Raw genomic sequence first — 19,849 nt, forward strand, 5'->3', positions numbered from 1 at the left:
CCCAGGGCCCAGGAGGGGACTGAGACACTGTCTCAAGGTGGTACCAGCCTCCAGATCTCTGAAGTCCAGGAGATCTGAAGAAATCCTTGACTGCTCTCAAATCCAGCTGCTGGAAATGCTGCTCCTCCTCCCCTGGGGAACTTGTTCACTCTTCCAGAGGGGAACATGCAGGTATTTCATAGGACCAAGGGCATTGTGGTCTGCATGTGAGTCCTAATCCCTCTTAGTGAGAAACTGGACCAAAGTCTGATGTGAGATTCCACCCCCTTCAGGTTGTGCTTTGTTTTGTTCTGCACATTCTCATTATGGAAATATCAGCCTGATCTAGTGAAAGGTGTCCCTGCCCCTGGCAGGGGGTCGGACAAGATAATCTTGGAACATCTATTCCAACCCAAACCATTCTATGGTGTATCATTGATAGCATTTTATGGACGCAGTTGCTGAAGAAAAGGTGTCATAATATTTCATTGTTTCAATATCTGCTTTTCTCTTACCTTAAGTCATGGTCACATGGACTAAAAGAGTCGTTCAGCTTAACAGGGATGAGAGATGGGGTCTTGTCTTACAGCCCCACACCAGAGCTGAGTCTTGTGGGTGACTTGCACACATTGATTTTGAATTCCACAACAACACAGGTTTTAGCTTCAAGTGTAAGGTTGGGACCTACCTGTGGCCATCAAGAGTAATGACAGAAGAGGGCCTCAGGTACTAAATTCTACTGGAAATATAATGATGCCTTTTTATGACTTAGAAAACAGCATTGCTAATTTAGTAGAGAATTTACAATAAAATGCTTTCTGAAGTAGCACACACGAGGTCCTGAGGATTTATAAATTACATTAAGAACCTGAATTATTGCAGTTACAAAATAAAGCTGAGGCATGAACATTTCTACTTAGCTTTGTTGTTCACATTAATTAAGCTTACAGTCCTTAGAGCTGCCTCTTTTTGAGGGACACCAAGCTCCTGAGATGTCACACCAAGGGTGGCCAGAGGCAGAGCCAGCTCTTGGTGGTGTTTTTTACAGGTTAGAAAGCCAGAAACCTCATCCCAGTCACCTCTCTGAACTGATGTGGGAGCTGCAGGAATTCTCTGGGTTCATTAATTGTGAACAACTTTAATCATGTTCATTAACAGCTCTAATGTTGTTAATTAATAACATAAACAATTTTAGTAGCATGACTGGCTTTGCTGTCATTCCAAGCTGGCTTTCAGAAAATGGAGTTGGCTTTTGTGGCTGAGTGCTGGATGGCCCTTTCCATCCAGCACTGTCTCAGGGCAGGTGAGAGGGCAGGAGATGTGTCTGGGGGAGAGCAGCTTGTTGAACCTTAATAATCAGCAAAATGTGATGGCATGACAGTGTTTCTTCTGGAGATAGTCCTAAAAACAGCCAGTGGGACAGGTTTGCAAAGGCAAACTAGGGTGATTTGTGTACTGAGGTTGTTACTAATTCATTTATTTGGCCTATAGAGTAGAGTAGAAACTAAATCAAATGCTAATATCAGTAATTTATAAGCATATTATACAGTGCTTTACAGATTCTGACCCACTGTGAACTGCTTTTCATTGCTTTTAACCTCTCCCAGCTGTGACTGTCCAGATGACATCTCATCCCAATGTCTCCCCAGCAGTAGCACCAGAGTCCCTCGTTGTCTGGCCAAACTTCATCTTCAGTGGCATGTTTAGGCACACACCTCACGTCTAACATGGTCATTTTAAAATCAATTAGCTGCAGTTGGCTCAGCTTTAAGAGGGACTAAAATTTCTCCAAACTCCATGCAAAACCAAATACATCTCATCAAATTTATTGGGGGGAAAAAAAATTAAAAAGGGTATATCCTGTTTTTAACTATGATCCATTAATTGTTTTTACTTTCTTGATTCAGTGAGCTCCTCACCTTAGAGTGTGTTCAGCTAGAGAACTCTCTTATCTGTTGAAACAAATGCCAAAGTCACCACTGACCTTCATGGCCCTGAGGCAATAAACAGATTTTACTAATGCAATGCAGTGCATAAACACAGCTGCAGGACTTGGGGAATTAAGTAGACACTAAAGTTTCCATCCCATTAAATCAACCCTGACTTGAACCATTGCTGGAGAAACAGGATGTATTTAGGGCTGTGTTACCCATGCTTCAGTTCACAAACAGCAGGTCTCTCTGCTCAGGAGCATTAATTTGGGGGCAAGAGTCAGTGCTGGAGACTTTCTTTGAAAGTCATTCTCCCGTTACATCAAACAAGGGACGTTTTGGTTCTTTCTCTCCCCTCTGAGAACGAGTTACAGGATTAAAAAGGCATTGCCTCATCTCATAGGCACGATCTCAGCAATAGAGCCAGAGTAGATTAGATATTAGGAAGGAATTCCTCCCTGTGAGGGTGGGGAGCCCCTGGCACAGGTTGCCCAGAGAAGCTGTGGCTGCCCCATCCCTGGGAGTGTCCAAGGTCAGGCTGGACCGGGCTTGGAGCAACCTGCAATAGTGGAAGGTGTCCCTGCCCATGGCAGGGGATTGGAATGAGATGATCCTAAAGTTCTCTTCTAACCCAAACTATTCTATGATTCTAAGATATTCTGTTTTAGCAAGGCAAGATCTCCATGAACAACTATAACAATGATTAAAGGTGGCAACAATGCATTAAAAAGGATATTTTCTTTAGATTTAAGGGAAGAGATCTAATTAATGGTATTAAGTGAGATCTGTGTCTGTAGGTAGTGCAGCACGAGCAAAGGCAGGTGCCCCACATCACTGTGTAGATTATCTCCACGAGGCACTACATCAAGGAGGTTTTCTCCATAGATGTTCGTTCCAGGTTGCTCCCTGTAATGACCTCAATTATACATGTCTTCACGGGGAAATTATGATTGCCTTTGGCAGGCTGCAAATGACAGCAGAGAGAAAGATTTCCATGATAAACCAGCACAACAAGCAGTACCTGCTGCATTAGTATGCAGAGCTGATGAGGGTGCAGTGTAACTCCAGCTTAGCACCTTAGGTAACATTGGAGAGGAGGAGGGACAGAGGAAAATGTTCAACAGGATCTTGACATTTTTCTTACAAGAAGAGGAATTAGTAAGGCTTCATGTTCTCCCCATGGGACTGGCACTGCAAGGAGTTTAATGTAATTTAATGTGAGAACATCAGGATGGCAACTGCTGGGTCACCAGAGGTGCTCAGTGCTTCAGGCTCAGTGTCAGGCCAGGCAGGAAAGGTGGGAGAACCCCTGGCACACAGGGAGGGATTGATCTCTCACCCTCCAGAACAGGGCAGAGGGGTTTGGAGATGGCACTGCCCTGATTCCTGAGCCACACAGTGCTCAGGCACTGAGCTCTGCCGTCACCAAAGGACAGGTTGTGGTGTCCTGGCCACCCTTCACTGATCTTGATTTTGTACCACATTTAGTGTCTTTCATCTGCCTGATTAAAGGTTACTTCAGGTCCTCTGATACAGAGTCAGCCTTAATTCAGTTCTTTCTTAAAGGTGATCATTACAAAGCCCTGTAAAAGTTGAGTGAAAAATGACAGCATCCCATTATCTGCTGATGGCATCTCTCTCTGATAATAGGAGGCAAGAACTTTTTTTTATTTTCAGCTGGAATAAGCTGGAGAGTTACTTCAGCTGAAATCCCAGAGAGAAGTACCAGGTTTGACATGACTTGATGACTTGTTGGACCTATGGGATGTAGAAAGCTGGTTTCCATGCATCATCCTGCAGAATTTCCAAATGAACATAAAACTACTTGATTTTAGGACCAAATTCCATGCCAACTTGTGTTCTGCAAGTGAGCACCATTTGTTATGTTCAGTTTTACACACGTGGTAAAAATCCTTTTATCTCCTAAAGGTTTTTAAAAATAAAATGAAAAGTGCTCAATACTTAATCTAGGAGCTCTACACAAAATCATTATGGTGACTTGAATAATTTGTACACATAAATCAAATAACATCAGTGTGTCTAAGCTCTATAAATTAGGTACGAGACTCTTGAGTTTTTTAAGAGATTTTTCAAAAGCTCAGCCTCCCATCCTCTTAGGGAATCCTGTTTCCTCCCCAATACACCTGACTGCATAAGGAAATCTTTTCTGTGGATAACAACAAAGCAATAACTGAAACCACACAAAATAATTCTGTAGTAGTAGAAAGGCTTTTAGATGTTAATAAGAGTCCCTCAAATGTATTGGTAATAAGGTGCTCTCAAATATGCTCCATAGAAACACTCTAAAAAGGAGTGTGTTTGTGTTGTTAAAGTGGTCTGTGCTAATTACATGCTTTAACATAAAAAAGTCATCTCCTGGCCTCATATGGTTCATCCAGGAATGGCAGCTGTGCAAGGTGTCTTCTTAATTAAAAGTTAATGTATTTTTCATTACTGTGCTTCTAAAAAGGAAAAGCCAAAGCCTTTTTAGCAGTCATTTGGAAGATGGGCAGGGAGCCTTAAATTCTGCTGCAACAAAGCACTCAAAAAACGTTGCTGAAGAGGGAGCTTATGGGAGCCCAGCATGAGCCAGGGAGCTCAGGGCAGGATGAAAAACAGCAGAGGGAATTAAGGAAAACAGCAGTAAGATGAAAAAACAATTCTCTTGTAAATGAATGGCCCTCTATTTCATTTCTCCTCAAGAAAAGATGTCCTCATTAGCCCTACTCCACGCTACAAATTATTGTAATTATCAGTTCTTTATCCTGTCAAGTGCGCTCCAAATATTTTATTCATTAAAAGGAGTTCTTTATTATGCAGAAAATAACTACATTTTTAGCCCCTGTGTGCTGTTTACATGCTTCAGGAAGCTGGATGGGGGTGTTGGGATGGACATACCATCCCTGGAAATGACCAAGGCCAGGTTGGATGGGGCTTGGAGCAACCTGGTCTAATGGAAGGTGTCCCTGCCCATGGCAGGGGGGTGGAATGAGATGGGCTCTAAGGTCCCTTCCAACCCAAACCATTTGGTGGTTCTCTGGGGCATCTCCACTCCTATGCCTGTGCCCCTGAGTTGCCACATCCCTGATCTCTCCCAGCAGGTGCCTGAGGGCAGTGTGATTTAATGAGGTGTTATCTCCTCCTGGCTCAGCCGCCAACCAGCTCAGTGACCTTGTGTGGGTAACGTTCTCCTTCCCAGTCTTAATTCATCTCCCCTTCTGATTTTTAAGGTGTGAAGCACAGAATACTGATGGTTGGATTCTGTTACTCTCTCTTCTCATGTAATGCCTCTGGAAGACAACAAATACTAGCACCAAGTTGGTCAAAAATTCCTAATTTTGACCACCCATCTATCATAACTATAGCTACCTGTTATTTAAAACAGCCTGTACTCTTCCTAAAACAGCACTGGGAATTCTAAGGAGGAGAAATGCTCACTGCTGGCAGATATGGGATGTACCTGTATGGATCCCTGCAGCCCAAAGTCAGCCTCAGATCCACAGTGGCGAATACATTTTGTGGCACATTAACTCCTGTCTTAGGTGGAAGAAGCAGGAGAGGAGGGGTGCAGAGCTGTTGGAGCACGTCTGCACAAGCAGGTTTGGCACTAATTCTTCACAGTCAGTTGCTAGAGCAGAGCACTGAGTTTGTCCAGGCTGCCCAAGGCTGCTGACATAGCCTGAGGATTTTAGTGAACAGATTTAAGAGATTTGCTACTCAAGAGATGTTAAAGCAATTTTTCAATTAGACTACACGTGAAGAGGTGGAAAGTGGTGCTTGCCAACGTAGATACCTTTTTCTTTTTTTTTTATTCCATGCATTTCCATCGTGCAAGCCCCATCATGGAATGCAAGATTTTCCCACCAAAGCCGTTAAAGTTTAAGGCCAAATCACATGTTAATCTGTGAACTGACATGATAAAATGAGTGTTCAGATTCACTGAAAGTCAGCACTTCAGAGGGCTGGAGGGAAGTGCACATGGCATTGAGATCTTCCCAGGAAGTGACATGAAGATCTTGTGTGGGGTGTAATGATGGAGATGTGGTTTCAAAGAGGTGGTGATGAGGATTCAGTAAGGTCTGCCTCAGGAGTTTCTTTTGTGTGGCACACGTAAGTCAAAATAACTGTTGTGTTTTTTTAATTTAAATAAAATACAAGAAAGCTTTGGTTTTTAGGACATCTGTATCTCAGATGCCATATATGGCTGTCTTTGGTAAAGAAGATTTCCTGTTTGGTGGCTTCCAGTATTTGGACAATTTAAAACTGGGTTTATCTATGTTTCAGCGATAGCAGTCTGACCTTAATTATTCTTCTTCTTCAAGGAATGAACATGACTCATTTTTGTGCTTTTTCAAAGGACCTTGGCAGGAGGGCTGTAGAGAAACAAAGCCAGATGATCTCAAGCCAGGGAGCTTGTCCTCCCTGTCCTCCTGATACTGCTCTGTGTCAGCCAGGCTGGCCCGTGGGCCACCTCAGTGCCCTCGTGCCACAGCTGCCGCTGAGATGCCTCAGCAAAGGGACACAGTGACTTTGGTTGTGGCAGATCCCATTTGTCTCTTTACTTGGCTTTATTGTTTATGTCTTTGGGTTTCTTATAGCATAGATATTCCAACTCCTTGCCAAAATCCTTCGGAGTTATTCCTGGAATGAGAAAGAAAGAAGGCAGAGGGGGGATGTGATAGTTTCAGTCTAGGCCTTCCTTGGTGACCAGTTTGTAACCAAGGAAGTGGCCACATTCCCGGTGTTCCATATGATTTTTACATAAGTCAGGGCATAAATAAGAAGGAGAGAGAAGCCTCTTCCTCCCTTCACTTCCGATGGACTCGAGAACAGCAGGTCCTTGTGGTTGTTCTTGCTCATCTGGGAGTTGAGGCCTTCGGGCCCTGTTGTTTCTGCCGATCCCGGGAGGTGGACGGTGCCGGCCGTGCTTGACCCGATTCTGCTGTCTCAAGGAGGGTAGTAAAATTTTCTTTTGCTAGTTCTTTATTGATTGTGCACACCTGCTTCGGGTTTCTTTTGTGTTTTTGTACCTTTTCCCTTTCCCTTCCCCTTTGGGGGGGGTTGTTTGGGGTTCTCTTTTTATATGTATGTAGTGTTGTAACTGTATATAACTGTATGTAAATATACATATTTTGCTATGTCTACTCTGGCCTCCAATCGGGAGGTCTGCAGACACACCATCTATAACACTGCTGATGCTTTTGAGAACACACGCAGGATCACTCTTGAGGAGAAAAGACAATGCAGAAAGAATCGTGTCTTGCAGAATATACCACCTAAGGAGTCTTTCTGCTGTGCCTTTTGCAACTGGATGTGCCTATCCCGTATTGGCCTTTTTAGCCACCAGCACACTGGTAACAAACGTGGGTAGAGCCCTTCCCAAGTCTTTGCAAAGCCTAGCCATGATGATCATGTAAATATATATATTTTGCTATAGCTCGGTTGGTTTCGGGTCTTTCAGTTTCTCTATTTTTTTTTCCTTTACCCAAAGGGGAGAGGGAGGTTTTCTCTGTGGTCTGGGGGACTTCGTGGGCCTTGGGGGAGGAGAGGCCCAGCTTCCCTGTGCGGTGTTTGATGTTGTTCCTGTCGCTGTGCCTTTCACAGAGGTGGTTCGGCTGAGCCTGCCGGAGGAGCAGAGGGTCACTGTCACCACCATCACCGTGGGCCTCAGCACCGTCCTGACCTGCGGCATCCGCGGGGCCCTGCGGCCCCCCATCGTCTGGAAGCGCAACGGCGTCGTCCTCAACTTCCTCGACCTGGAGGACATCAACGTATGTGTTCCCGCTGCCATTGTCTGGGCAGGGCCTCCAATGTGACCTCATTCACTCAGCAGGTGATGGTTAAAAGGGCACGAGTTTTATCTTGTTACTGTGGAAAACTGGGAGCTGGCGTGATGTTTGGTGTACGTGAGTATGTCCGAGGGGTAAAAGCAAAGCAGTGGAGAGCAGGAGGACTTGGAACATGTTACGTGAAATTAAAGCTCAGTGCTGCAGTGACCCAGCACAGGGACTTCACCCCTGGTTGCTCATTCCATTGGTGCAACCTGTGGTCCACACACCTGGAGAGTCAGAGGCAAGCAGCTCTGCAGACCATTAGCTCCTCAGGGATGTCTTTCCCAGTACGAAGAAACAGGTTCATCGAGAGCGTGAAACAATTTGGGATTGGCAATGACTCTCTCCCCTTTCTGAATCAAATAATACTTTTCTATCTCTCTCCCTCCTGTTTCACTTGCCTTTCAGCCAATACTCCTCTCTCATTCCTTGGCTGCTGTTTCTGAGGAGCAGTTTAAAAATGGGATTATTCAGCAGGGTGTGGCAATGCCCTCACAGGAAGGAAGATGAATCTCTTTTAATTCGCAGTGCTGGTCTGATCTGTGAGTCATAGTTGATAGTAGAGACAATACCTGAATAATGGCATAAACTTAGTCATTTATTTAATAACATTTAATTATGGAGAGAGTGAAAAGTAGTGTACAGAAAATATGGTCTGTATTTCATTTCTCTTTGCATTGAAGTACACGGTAAATTTTATTTTAATTACAGTACAGCAAGAGTTGATTTATATTTTCGTTCAGCTCTTGTTAATTTGATAACCACTCAGTTCAGAGCTGTTACAGTCAATACTGTAGCTCCCTAAATTGTTGTGTATCCAGGATTGCTGAAATGGGAAAAATCTTTGGTTTATTCTTCTGCATTAGAACAGGAAAATTACAGCACATGGGACAGAAATGCACACGGCATCTCAGTATTTTATTTGTTGGCTCTACCTTAGCAGGAAAATCATGTGCACCATGTATAGGTGATTACTGTGTACACAAGTAATTAAAACCATCAAAACATCTTTTTCTTTTTGTCAAAGCAAGTATTATCCTTTAAAATATATTTCTTGTCACTGCTTTGAGCAGGACATTGAAATGCAATGGAGGCTTAAGAGTGGTCTTAGAATTTATTGGCCAAAAATAATGAAAATTCTCGGTGCTTATCTCACATTTATGAAATTTTGTCTATGGTAAGATTAATCTTAAAGGATTAAAATTTATATGTGAACTGGACATAAAATGACAGTCCAAGAATTGGAGTAGAAGCACACCCTTGCAGGACAGATAGCACTTGGCTGTGAGGGTTCATTTGCAACTCCTACTATTTTAAAGAGAATGCTGAGTACATTTTCAGACTGAAATGCCAGTTCCTCCCATCATTTAGTGCCAGCCCAAGTGGATTTCTGGGTTGCTTATAAGTAATTCTCTTTCCCATTGATTATTCTATGTTAAGAGGCAGAGTTATGTCTTTGCACATAAGCTCACTGGTTTCTGAATGATTCAACACTCCCATGGAGTGTAATACAGCAAAAAAAAAAAATCCCTTTTTGATCTGTTTGAACTAGTATATCACTGAGAAACTCTATCAAAAGAGCACTGAGATTCTCACAGGGAAAAAAACAGGATTTATGCTTCAATTTTAATGTTTCACATGTCAGTTTATGACCTCTTATCACCTTGTCATATAACACCTGCTACCACTGCACATCAACATTTTTTAGTCTAATGAACACCTCCACACCTTTTTTCATCTTTAATTAAGCTGTATAAAATTTTTTATGTTCTGTATCTCTTGCGACCATCTGTATTCTGGTCTGGTTGCTTGAGGTGGCACAATTTGGGGATTGCCATTTTTCCTTTTCTCTCTGCCACCATGGGCATTCTGTGGGATGCTCGAGCTCAGACTTGTCCCCTCTGTGGCTACCAAGGATGGGCACCTGCAGGTCTGAAGCACTGGTTGGTAGCAGGGCTGAAAGGGGGTCCTTCAGCTGGTAAATCCAGTCTTTTTGTTTATCATAGAATCACACAATGGTTTGGGTTGGAAGGGACCTTAAGGATCATCCAGTCCCACCCCTTGCCATGGGCAGGGACACCTTCCACTAGCCCAGGTTGCTCCAAGCCCTGTCCAACCTGGCCTTGGACACTTCCAGGGATGGGGCAGCCACAGCTTCTCTGGGCAACCTGTACCAGGGCCTCACCACCCTCCCAGGGAAGAACTTTGGTGAGCTGTTGGTGGAGGCCTGTTAAACTCTGATCTTTTAAGCACACAGCTGTGTAGTTTCCTTGCTGACTTGTGAATCCAGCCTCTGATCCACCAGCACCCCCAGGGCTGCTCTCCATCTCTTCATCCTCAGCCTGGATTCACACCAGGGGTTGCCCCGACCCAGGGGCAGCACCAGCACTTGATCTCACTAAACATCATGAGATTCCCAGGGGCCACTGCTTGAGCTTGTCCAGCTTTAGTCCAAGTTTTTAAAGTCCTGTAGTTGTGAAACCTGAGCCATCATCTGCAGCGTGAACACCTCGTGTTTGGGGTTGCTGCTTGTCCCATGGAGGTGTCACCTGCCTGGCTTTGAGAAGGTGACATGTGAAAATGCAGCAATGTGTGTGCAGCCATGTGTGTCCAACAGGCCGGGGGGTGGCAGCAGGCACTTCAAAGGTTCAGCCTTTTGTGGGTGCAGAAACTCCCATTAAACAATAATCTATTTAAAGGCATTGACAGCAGGGAAGTAAAGGCAGCGTGCTTCTAATGTACTTGAAGGCAGTTAATTAAATTACTTCAGTTTTCTTTTAGGGCGCCTCAAGCAGAAACTCGATTGCATTTCTGCTTTTCACAATAAGGTTGGCAATTTGGCTAATTGGAAGTGCAACAGGAGATTAATTGTACCTTTTTAACTTCAAGAAAATCCTCTCTGCTCTTGGCACAATGGTAATCACATACGGACCTACAGGATAGTCACACACTTGGAAAAATCCTGGTATTATGTTTCAATTAAACTCTTTCTCTTCTAAATGCTAATTCAAGAAATCAGATGAAAATAGAAGCTCAAGTCTAGAAAAACCAGAATCCTTCCAGCCAGGTGTGAGAGCAGCACAGGAGAGGCACTGCTGAGGGTCCTTCCTGGCTTTGTTCTCTCTGGATTCATGGCAAATGTGGTCTGAGAAGGATGACCGTGTTCCACATTAATACTGCAAGTGACAAAGACAGCCAACAAAAACCTAGATAATCCTAAATTTGCACAGGACTGAAAGATTGGAGATGACTACAGAGCCTGGTTGTTTAAGTGCATTAGTTAAATCATTTTTATGTGATATCTTGATTGGCAACAAAATATTAATAATTTTTCATTGCTCTCTTAATCAGAAGCTTTCATAAGCAACTCGTAATAATTTGTCTTGTCCTGTCTGTGAGGAGCTCTGTTAATGAGTTGTCACACAGCTATTGAAGAAGAGCCATCCTAATGGTACATGTAATTAAACGATCTCTCTTGCAAACATTTAAGATTGCTTTTAGCATAAAAATATTATTTCTACATAAATTACCCATGCATATTATTTATCCATTAGAAGTCCCTTTGCAGTTCTGCTTTAAAAAGTCACATCAACTTTTCTCATGCAGAAAATAACTATAATGTTGCTGAAACTGATAAGATTGTCATAGCTATAAATTGATTTCTGATTACAAATAGTGAAGTGGTTCAGATGTGTCATCTTTCAAAATAATATACTTTTGCCTCCTAGAAACAGGCAGTACATTTCCCCAAATATATGCTTATGCAAGCATTCCTCAATTTGAAAATATAATAAACTCCTCGTGGAGTCAAAGGTACTTACATAATATTTACAGGGCATTGTTTCACATGATTTGACATTATCTCCAGAGAAAAATACATAAATTGATAAAATTTATAAACATAAGTTACTCCTTCAGAAGCAGACACAAACAACAGAGAAGAGAGGATTACCATAAGAAAACAAATATTGTGGTGTACAGGTAGATAAGAACGTGGTGAATTCCCAAGTGTAATGCAAGTACCTAGAGCAGAAACTCTTTAGTGTCTTTCATTACTGATTTCATTTTTATCTGTACATTTTAACTCAAATTGGCCTTAGATCATTAGTTCAAAACTCAGCTTTTCTAACAAGTTGTTTGCCATCTTTAATGTTTGAAACCCAAAGCAAACAGCCAACCTTTAAAGTGCAACTCCCTGGCATTAGTTTTCCCATTAAAACAGTCTGTATGAAGGTGATACCCTCATGTTTTTAATGTAGATTCACTGTTAAATAATAAAAAAAATAAACCCCATTAATTCCCTGCTAAGGGAATTTGGGCTGTTAAAATGATCAAACCCAGATGCTGCAGCGATGGGAGCGAATGACACAAAGTTGCACCTTTAGAGCCAAGTTTGTTCACTTTCAAATCAAAGTTTACAAAATCCTTGTATTTCCTGAAGGTCTTTGCAGGCTCTAGAGTAGAGGTTAAGTGGAAAATTACTTCTGACAGTACTTTCAGAATATAGAGCCTCACATTTTGCCATAATGAAGATTACAGAAATTGTATCCACTTGCATTTTTAGAGGCATGTACCTACCATTGATTTTCCTTGTAATGTTGTCTCTGAGTTTCTCAGGATATAAAACTCAACCATTTTTTATCTATATTATAATTACACAACTATCTAAAAAGTTCATTTCCATATGTTCAAGCAAAAACTTTTTTTTTTGGCTCACCAGCAAAGTCTTATGTTGTGTTAAATTCTTTGAGCAGAAAAACAAGAAAAGATAAATTAATGTCCCATCAGGCTGTGTTTGCAATAGTTTTCTGGCATTTGCTTAAGGCTGATTTTTTTCTCCATGTAAATGACTAAAGTGATAGCATGTGTAAAACCAAGAACAAATAATATTAATGAAGCATAAGTTCTCAGCTTGTCTCTGGAAATGAATTATTAAAAACACCAAAGAAAGTGATTTAAGAGCCCATGACTAATTTAGTTTTTATTATTTTTATATGAATCACTCATGAATCTATTGTAAAAAAAGATCAGAGACATTTGATTAGTGAGGAGAAATCGTTTCCAAAGTGATAGCCATTGTTGTAGATTTTGAATAATAATAGTCTTATTAAATGCTTGGGTACATTTCGTTTTAAAACCCTGTAAACATTATCAGAGAGATTTCTGGGACTGTGAGGATCAGGCAAGCTTTTTTCATGGGAACTAGTTAATACATCTTAGTGACTGTGAAATCAGGGTGGTGTTTTTCTTGAATTTGGAAGTGTCCAAGGCCAGGTTGGATGGTCTTGGAGCAACCTGGTCTAGTGGTAGGTGTCCCTACCCGTGGCAGTAGTGCCACACTGCAGGGTGACATGTGCCAGTGTGCCTCCCCCAGAGCAGGGGAGGTGGGGGAGTCTCTGCTTTTGTGTCTCTGGGATTGGCTTTTCTGTTCCTTATTGGAGTTTTTTTCTTGATCAAGTTGGAAGTTAACCTAAAAAATAATAAGCCTGAATCTACTTTATACTAACTCCTCTTCAAAATTCCTGGAAAACAGGAGAGTTGACCAAAAATGTAAAGGGTTTAAATGTTGGAACAACCCCAAGGTATGTTGGGAAGCTTCATGAAGAAGCATCTGCAGCAGGCAGGAGAAGGTGGGTGGCGGGTGCCCGGCACCCCCTGGCATCGGGGCTGGATCCATATCCAGGGTTAACGGGGCTCCTCTCCCCCAGCTCCCTCTGGGGTGTCAGAGCAGGAGGTTTGTGGTGTTACAGTCACAGGTTGGATTCACCTGGGACAGAATGTGAGCAGGATTTCCAGGCAATGTCCATGTTTTCCATGTCTCCAAGCGCGGTGTCGCCGAGCCCCGGCAGAGCCCGTGCCCAGGGAATGCCTTGGAATGGGAAGGGGATAAATAAATATGGAACATCCTGTGTTTGGAGAGAGCGATGCCTTGGGTAATCAGTAGTGATGGAAAGGAAATACAATACAAAAAAAAAGGTACACATCCATTTTCTGGTATCTGCTTTGTTGTTTTCTGAATTTGACTGTGTGAATAGCAGCTTTTTTTTTTTTTTTAATATTTTATAGATTACCAAGCTGTTATCAATGTAAAAGGCAGGGTGGTGCATTTATTTAATCTTGAAAAGTTAAAATATATTCTAAGGTCATTTAATCAGCCCTTTAGTTGAGGGGTAACTGCAAGACATGAAAGAAGCTCGTGAAGGGCAGAGAACATTTTATTGGAAAAAGGGAGAGAAAACATGAGACAAACTGCTGGAGAAGCCAATTTATCAGCTGCCACTAGTCGACCTTATCAATTATGAGAAATTATAAGCATAGGTTTCTGAGGGTTTTTTTATCAGAATGTGTAGAATTATTTTATAATGAAATTCATAAAATAGAGGTGATGAACACCCTGTGCCTATCTGGCTGCTGTGGTGCAGAGTTCATCACTTTGTGGGGTTAGGTGGGTACTGCCTCTGGTTTCATCACTTCTGTTTCTTCCTCTTCAGAAGAAAATTGTGGGACACCCCATCCCTGGAAGTGTCCAAGGCCAGGTTGGACAGGGCTTGGAGTAACCTGGGCTAGTGGAAGGTGTCCCTGCCCATGGCAGGGGGTGGAACTGGATGAGCTTTAAGGTCCCTTCCAACCCAAACCATTCCATGATTCTATGACTGTGTGAAAATTCACCTTCAGTGGTAAATGAGGAAAACCATGTCTCAGAAGTTACTTTTCTTGACTTTCTCCTGGTTGCCTGTTCTTTTTCATGGGACAATACATTTAAATGCCTTTCTAGCTCACTGTGGGGCATTCTTGGGGTTGGGGTAGGGCAGTCCCAGCTCCCTGGGTGGTGCAGCACTTGCTGAGCCTCCTGGACAGCCCTGAAATACTCCAGCTTTAAAAGTGGGATAGTCCTGGGTGATAGAATCACCTTCCATCAGTTTTATAGATGTTTGTGGTTCACTCTGTTTTTAGGCTTGTGGTGACTTGGAAAACTGGCTTTACAAGCAAAAGCCATCTGAAATAAACCCAAAGCTTTGAAATATTTCCTCTGCCTTTTCCCACCCTGAATTCTCCCCGTTCCCTCTGCCCACCCCATCCCAGCAGCTGGCAGGGTTAACTCACACCCAGAGATGCAGCTGGGCAGCTCCTCAGAGCTCCCAAAGGCAGCCTGGAGGGAGATGGGGTACATCCCAAACCTATCCCACAGCTTCCCACTGTGCCCCAGCACTCCCAACTGGGACCAGTGTGAGATGTAAAGTTAGGGGCTATTAAGGAATCAAAGACTCATCATTTCTTAGTGCTCTGGGGTTTGATTTTTACATCACTTCCAAATATACCCTTCTGAAACACACACAGAAAGTGCTTGTGCATAAGAATGCAGCCAGAGATATAAAATGTAGCTGTGAAATCCTAATGTACTAATTATATCCACAGGGAAACACAGGGAGAAACTGTGAGCTGCCATAAACACACAGAAAGAGCCATTAATTTCTTAGAGAATTCAGAATACTTTTTGTAGCAACAAGAGGTTCAGTATCAAACCTTTAATCTCTTAATCACCTTTTCCTTTCCACATCTAACACTTTTCATTTTTAATAATGCTGTAGTCTTATATGAATTTACTGTGTGTGCAGATTCTAGTACAGAGCTGATAATTTCCTTCATCCCAACATAAGTGATACAGTGTTAACCTAAATCTTCCTTGATAACTTTCTTTAAGCACTAGAAATCAGAAAATATTTTTTAAAAGTCATAAACCATGTTTTTACCAACATAAGCCCCTCTTTTCAAGAAAAACACATTTAGAGAGGGAGAGAATACTACTATAGTCTTGCATCTGTTTGTTTTTGCAAGGGTCTTTACTTATATTAATACATTTGTATGCATTGGAAAAAAACAGATTGTCCATAAAAAGACAATTACAGAGCACAAACCAAGCACTCAGAATATGTTTCTGAGATGTCTTAAAGGAAGAAACCTACTTAAATAGAGAAGATTTTATTGTCCTGTTTTTCCACAACTCCTTATAAATCATTCCATAAAAGTAGCCATCCTGCTTTTATTGATCTAAACTCAATTTGAGTTTCTTTTAACTTTTAAAAGCTGTTGCTAAGTCCCCTCCAGTACAAGGCATTTTCTCTATCTCATGCAAATATCGTTTGAACAGGGTTGATATGTTTTCTATTTACAGTTACTCATGCATCTTTGCTTTCCATCAGGGAAGATCTAACTGACCAGAAAACAGGCAAATGCTTGAAATGGGGATTTTTGACTAGATATTTGTAATAATGTCTTGGATAGCTTAACCAGCTAATCCCACAGTGTAGATGCTGAGTCTGCCTGACATTGAGGTGACAATAATATCTGAGATGCTTCTGATGATAGATAATGGATTTCAGATCATCTGTGGATTTACTCTGGTTCTTTGTAACTGTTGATATGTTTGCCCATCGGGGCAGCACTGCCACAGAACCAGGTTATGGTTATGTCTGTGCCTTCTCAGGTGAAGGTCTGTGCTTTGGGAAGGGTTATTGTCCTGCTGGTAAGCTCCATATTTCTCTAAATCCGCCTTAAAGCATGTCTAAAAACTAGGCAAGTTCTCAAAATTCCCTCCCCCCTGCCAGTGCTGACCTGCCACTGAGAGGAGAGGCACGAAGACGCTTCTCTAGTGCCAGACAGAAGGTTTTGGAGAAGATTCAAGAGCTGGCAGAAGTAGTGCCAGATCAATCCATACTGCAAGAGATGGACTCCTTTGTACTTCTCTTGAAGGTGCCAGCTGGCATCTCACGGCTGCTGCAGAACCTCAGCTTCCTTCAAAAAATGTTCAAAAGGTGGTGGCTGGAAAGGAAAGCTTCAAACTGCACAGCAGGTGCGCCGTGAAGAGGCAGGAAATGTGAGGTGGAAGGAGCCCCAAATGGTGTTGGTTTAGAAATCAGCCCATCCGGTGATCAAACAACTCCTGCTTGTTATTGCTGAGCACCTGGCAGGCGTTGGCAGCAGCAACAGTGCAGGGGGGTGGTTCCTTCTCCATCCTCAGGAGGGGAAGTGGAGGGATAGGTACAGATCTCTTCACTCTGAAGAGCAGGGACAGGACTCAAGGGAATGGCTGGAGCTGTGTCAGGGCAGGGTCAGGCTGGATCTCAGGAAGAGGTTCTTCCCCCAGAGGGTGGTTGGGCACTGAACAGGCTCCCCAGGGCAGTGGGCACAGCACCAAGCCTGATAGAGCTCAGAGAGTGCTTGGACAATGCTCTCAGGCACATGGTGTGACTCTTGGGTGTCCTGGGCAGGGCCAGGAATTGGACTCAATGATCTTGATGGGTCCCTTCCAGCTCAGCATATTCTGTGATTCTGTGACTCTTGTGTTGGTACTGCCATGGGTGCAGCAGCAAAGGGCACATGGATTCCTTCTCTCCAGCACAAAGAAATTAGGACCAAGTTCCTGGCTCCCAACCAGCAGAGCAAAGTGACCTTCCTGTGTAGTCTGTGCACCCTGGCCTGCTCAGTCAAGCCCCGCTGGCAGACACAGTGGTGAGCTGTCCCCTCCTCACCCTCTGCTGTGTGACTGTGTCACCAGGGTGGCACAGGCAGGACATTGTGGAGGGGCTTCCCTTGTCCCCTGGGCTGCCTTCCAGCCCTCGGGTTTCCAGGAGCAAAACCACTCTCCAACAGTCACTCCCTTGTACAGGATTTGTGCCTCCTGATTCGAAGTTTGAGATTTTCCCATAATACTGCAGTAAAATTATGCAAAAAGGTCAGTTTAGCATGCTTCCCACGTGGGGATGATTACAGGAAAATCGTTCTTTAAGCTCATGAACTGTTTTTAAATGTATCCTCCAGGGTTTGCATAGAAATGCAAACACTGTGGAGCTGCAGAAGTGTGAACGTTAGTGGAGTAACAAGAGAAGCTGCTTAGCATACCCATCAGAGCTGTGGTTCTGTTAGCTGTAATTTGGTAAATAAATATTGAAGTAAATAAATAAATAATGAGTTGAAATAAATTCCTAAGCAGAGCACTTGTACAACATATTCAAGTGCCAAAACATCTCTACTAACTCATATCCTCCCCATCTATAGTCAAAAATTGAAGTAATGCAAGAGCAGATCTAGGAAGATGAAGGGGATGGAGAAAGATACTTGTTAAACATTTACAGATCTAAACAGGTTTGTCTGAGAAAAGGCTTTTTGTCTACTTGCTTGTCTCCTGCCTAGGATATTGTCTGAGATAAGTGACAAACAGCTTCAGTTCTTTCTCCTCAAGTCTCAAGGCTGCAGTGCCTTTTCTAAGAACCAACACAGATAAAGGAACCCTGAACCCACCCAAACGTTAGCGTTTTATGCATCTGAGGTTAACAGGGAGATATTAAATTCCCCCATAAATTAAACAGCAGGAGCTTGGCATCTTTTTATGTGCAAAGAGCACCTTGTTAGCAACCAGCACAAAAGTTTGTATTCTCAGATGAGATGCTTTCCTTACTCTTAAATCACCTCTCATTTCCTCCCTGCCTGTTGATTCATGAACTTTAAAACCTCCTGTTCAGAATTCAAGCTGCGTCCCCAGGCTGTGATGCCATCAAACCCACTGAACAGGTAGTCTCCATTCACGGAGTGTTTAAAATATTGTTACTAAATAACAAGGCACCTTTCCTGTCTTCTGTTCCATGCAGGATTTTGGAGAGGACGATTCCCTCTACATCACCAAGGTAACGACCGTGCACATGGGCAATTACACCTGTCATGCCTACGGCTACGAGGAGCTGTATCAGACCCACATCCTTCAGGTGAATGGTTAGTAAATGGCATATATGACATTCCGTGAAAACCTTCCCTGAGAAAAGTTGTGTGTTAGCCTCATTCACACAGAGGTGTGTGAAGCCACGGCCCAAACTCTCTGTGCCCGAGAGCGAGCGCGGCTCGGGGCTCACTCACAGTCAGAAAGAAAAGTGCCAGGGGGGCTGTGTGTAATTACCTGGCCTTCAGCAGGGATCCTCACCGTCAAAAAAGCTGTCACTGACACCTCCATAGACTTCAGAGCACTATTTCAAAGCATCTCTTAAACTAATTACTACTTTTGTCAACACAAGTGTTGCCTCGATAATTTCTTCTTCCAGAAAATCATTTCTGTTGCACGAAATAGCCCAGAATATTTAAATAAATACAGCAATGTTTCCAAAACTAGCCGTCCAACTCCCAGCCATGTATCAGATTCCTGCCCTGCTGTACTCAGCTTGGTTCACTGAGGGCTATTTACACTGGCCCACTGGGTTGCAAAATGAGGGCAAACCATTTTACGGGTGAGAGAATCACACGGGCCATATTCCAGCATTCTCGTTCACCTCCGTCCCCTGGACCACATTTGTGCCTGGTGGAATTTATATTGAGGCACTCGCTATCTTTCTCCTGACCTCAAACTCAGTCAGTCGGATTTAGTTTAAAATTACATGAGATTAAACCAGCATTTCATCAAGGGAGCAGCCCATGGAGTATCCACCTCCCCAGCAGCAACATCCTTTTCCAACTTTAAACCCTTATTTCCATGTGCTAATATGCCCAACAGTATTTCCAGAACAGGAGACAGGGTCACCCATTGCTAACTATGGGCAGATTTTGACATACTCTGGTATGGAAGTGTTTATATTTAAGGAAAATTCAATAACTTTATTAGAGGAAACATAAGGAAAATTAATATCGAGTCCTTTCTCTAGATGTGTTGCAGGCATGCACAAAGGAGAGCTTCAACTGGTAAGAGCAGGTTACACAGGTTAATAGTGAGAGGAGGAACAGTAAAAAGGGGTATTTATGGATGTTAAGAAGAGCCATGGTGGACATGAGGTTTAGGTTTAAGTTAAAAACCAGGTGTGCTGGATGGAAGTGCTCCCCCAGCACAGCGAGTACCTGGAGGGGAGCACGAGGCGCCCGCTTGATTTGAATGAGAACTGACTTAATGTCTCTCCATAATAATTTGTCATCTTTTGAGAGAGTAAACTGTAAATCTTGGCAATGTGGATAACTAAATTGTGCAAGCTACAGCTGGGAAAATAGGTTTCCTTCCTCAAAGTGCTATTTGGTTGATGAATGGCAGTTGAAAGAAAAGCCAGCTAACAACTTAATCCCGTGTCTATTATGTGA

General features: G+C 42.9%; 1 protein-coding gene across 5 annotated transcripts in view; it reads left to right on the forward strand.

The window, feature by feature from the left end:
- The window catches only part of FSTL4 (follistatin like 4), a 196,875-nt gene that overhangs the window by 151,259 nt on the left and 25,767 nt on the right, over nucleotides 1-19,849 (forward strand). For all 5 annotated transcript variants that reach the window (XM_051794063.1, XM_051794065.1, XM_051794064.1 and 2 more), the window contains 2 exons: nucleotides 7,515-7,681; nucleotides 18,388-18,508. In XM_051794063.1, the coding sequence (XP_051650023.1) occupies nucleotides 7,515-7,681; nucleotides 18,388-18,508 (288 nt within the window). The remainder of the gene's footprint in view (nucleotides 1-7,514; nucleotides 7,682-18,387; nucleotides 18,509-19,849) is intronic.

The sequence above is a fragment of the Manacus candei genome, unplaced genomic scaffold, assembly GCF_025592945.1.
Source record: "Manacus candei isolate 608988 ecotype Guabito, Panama unplaced genomic scaffold, ASM2559294v1 h1tg000037l, whole genome shotgun sequence".
Taxonomy (NCBI): Eukaryota; Metazoa; Chordata; class Aves; order Passeriformes; family Pipridae; genus Manacus; species Manacus candei.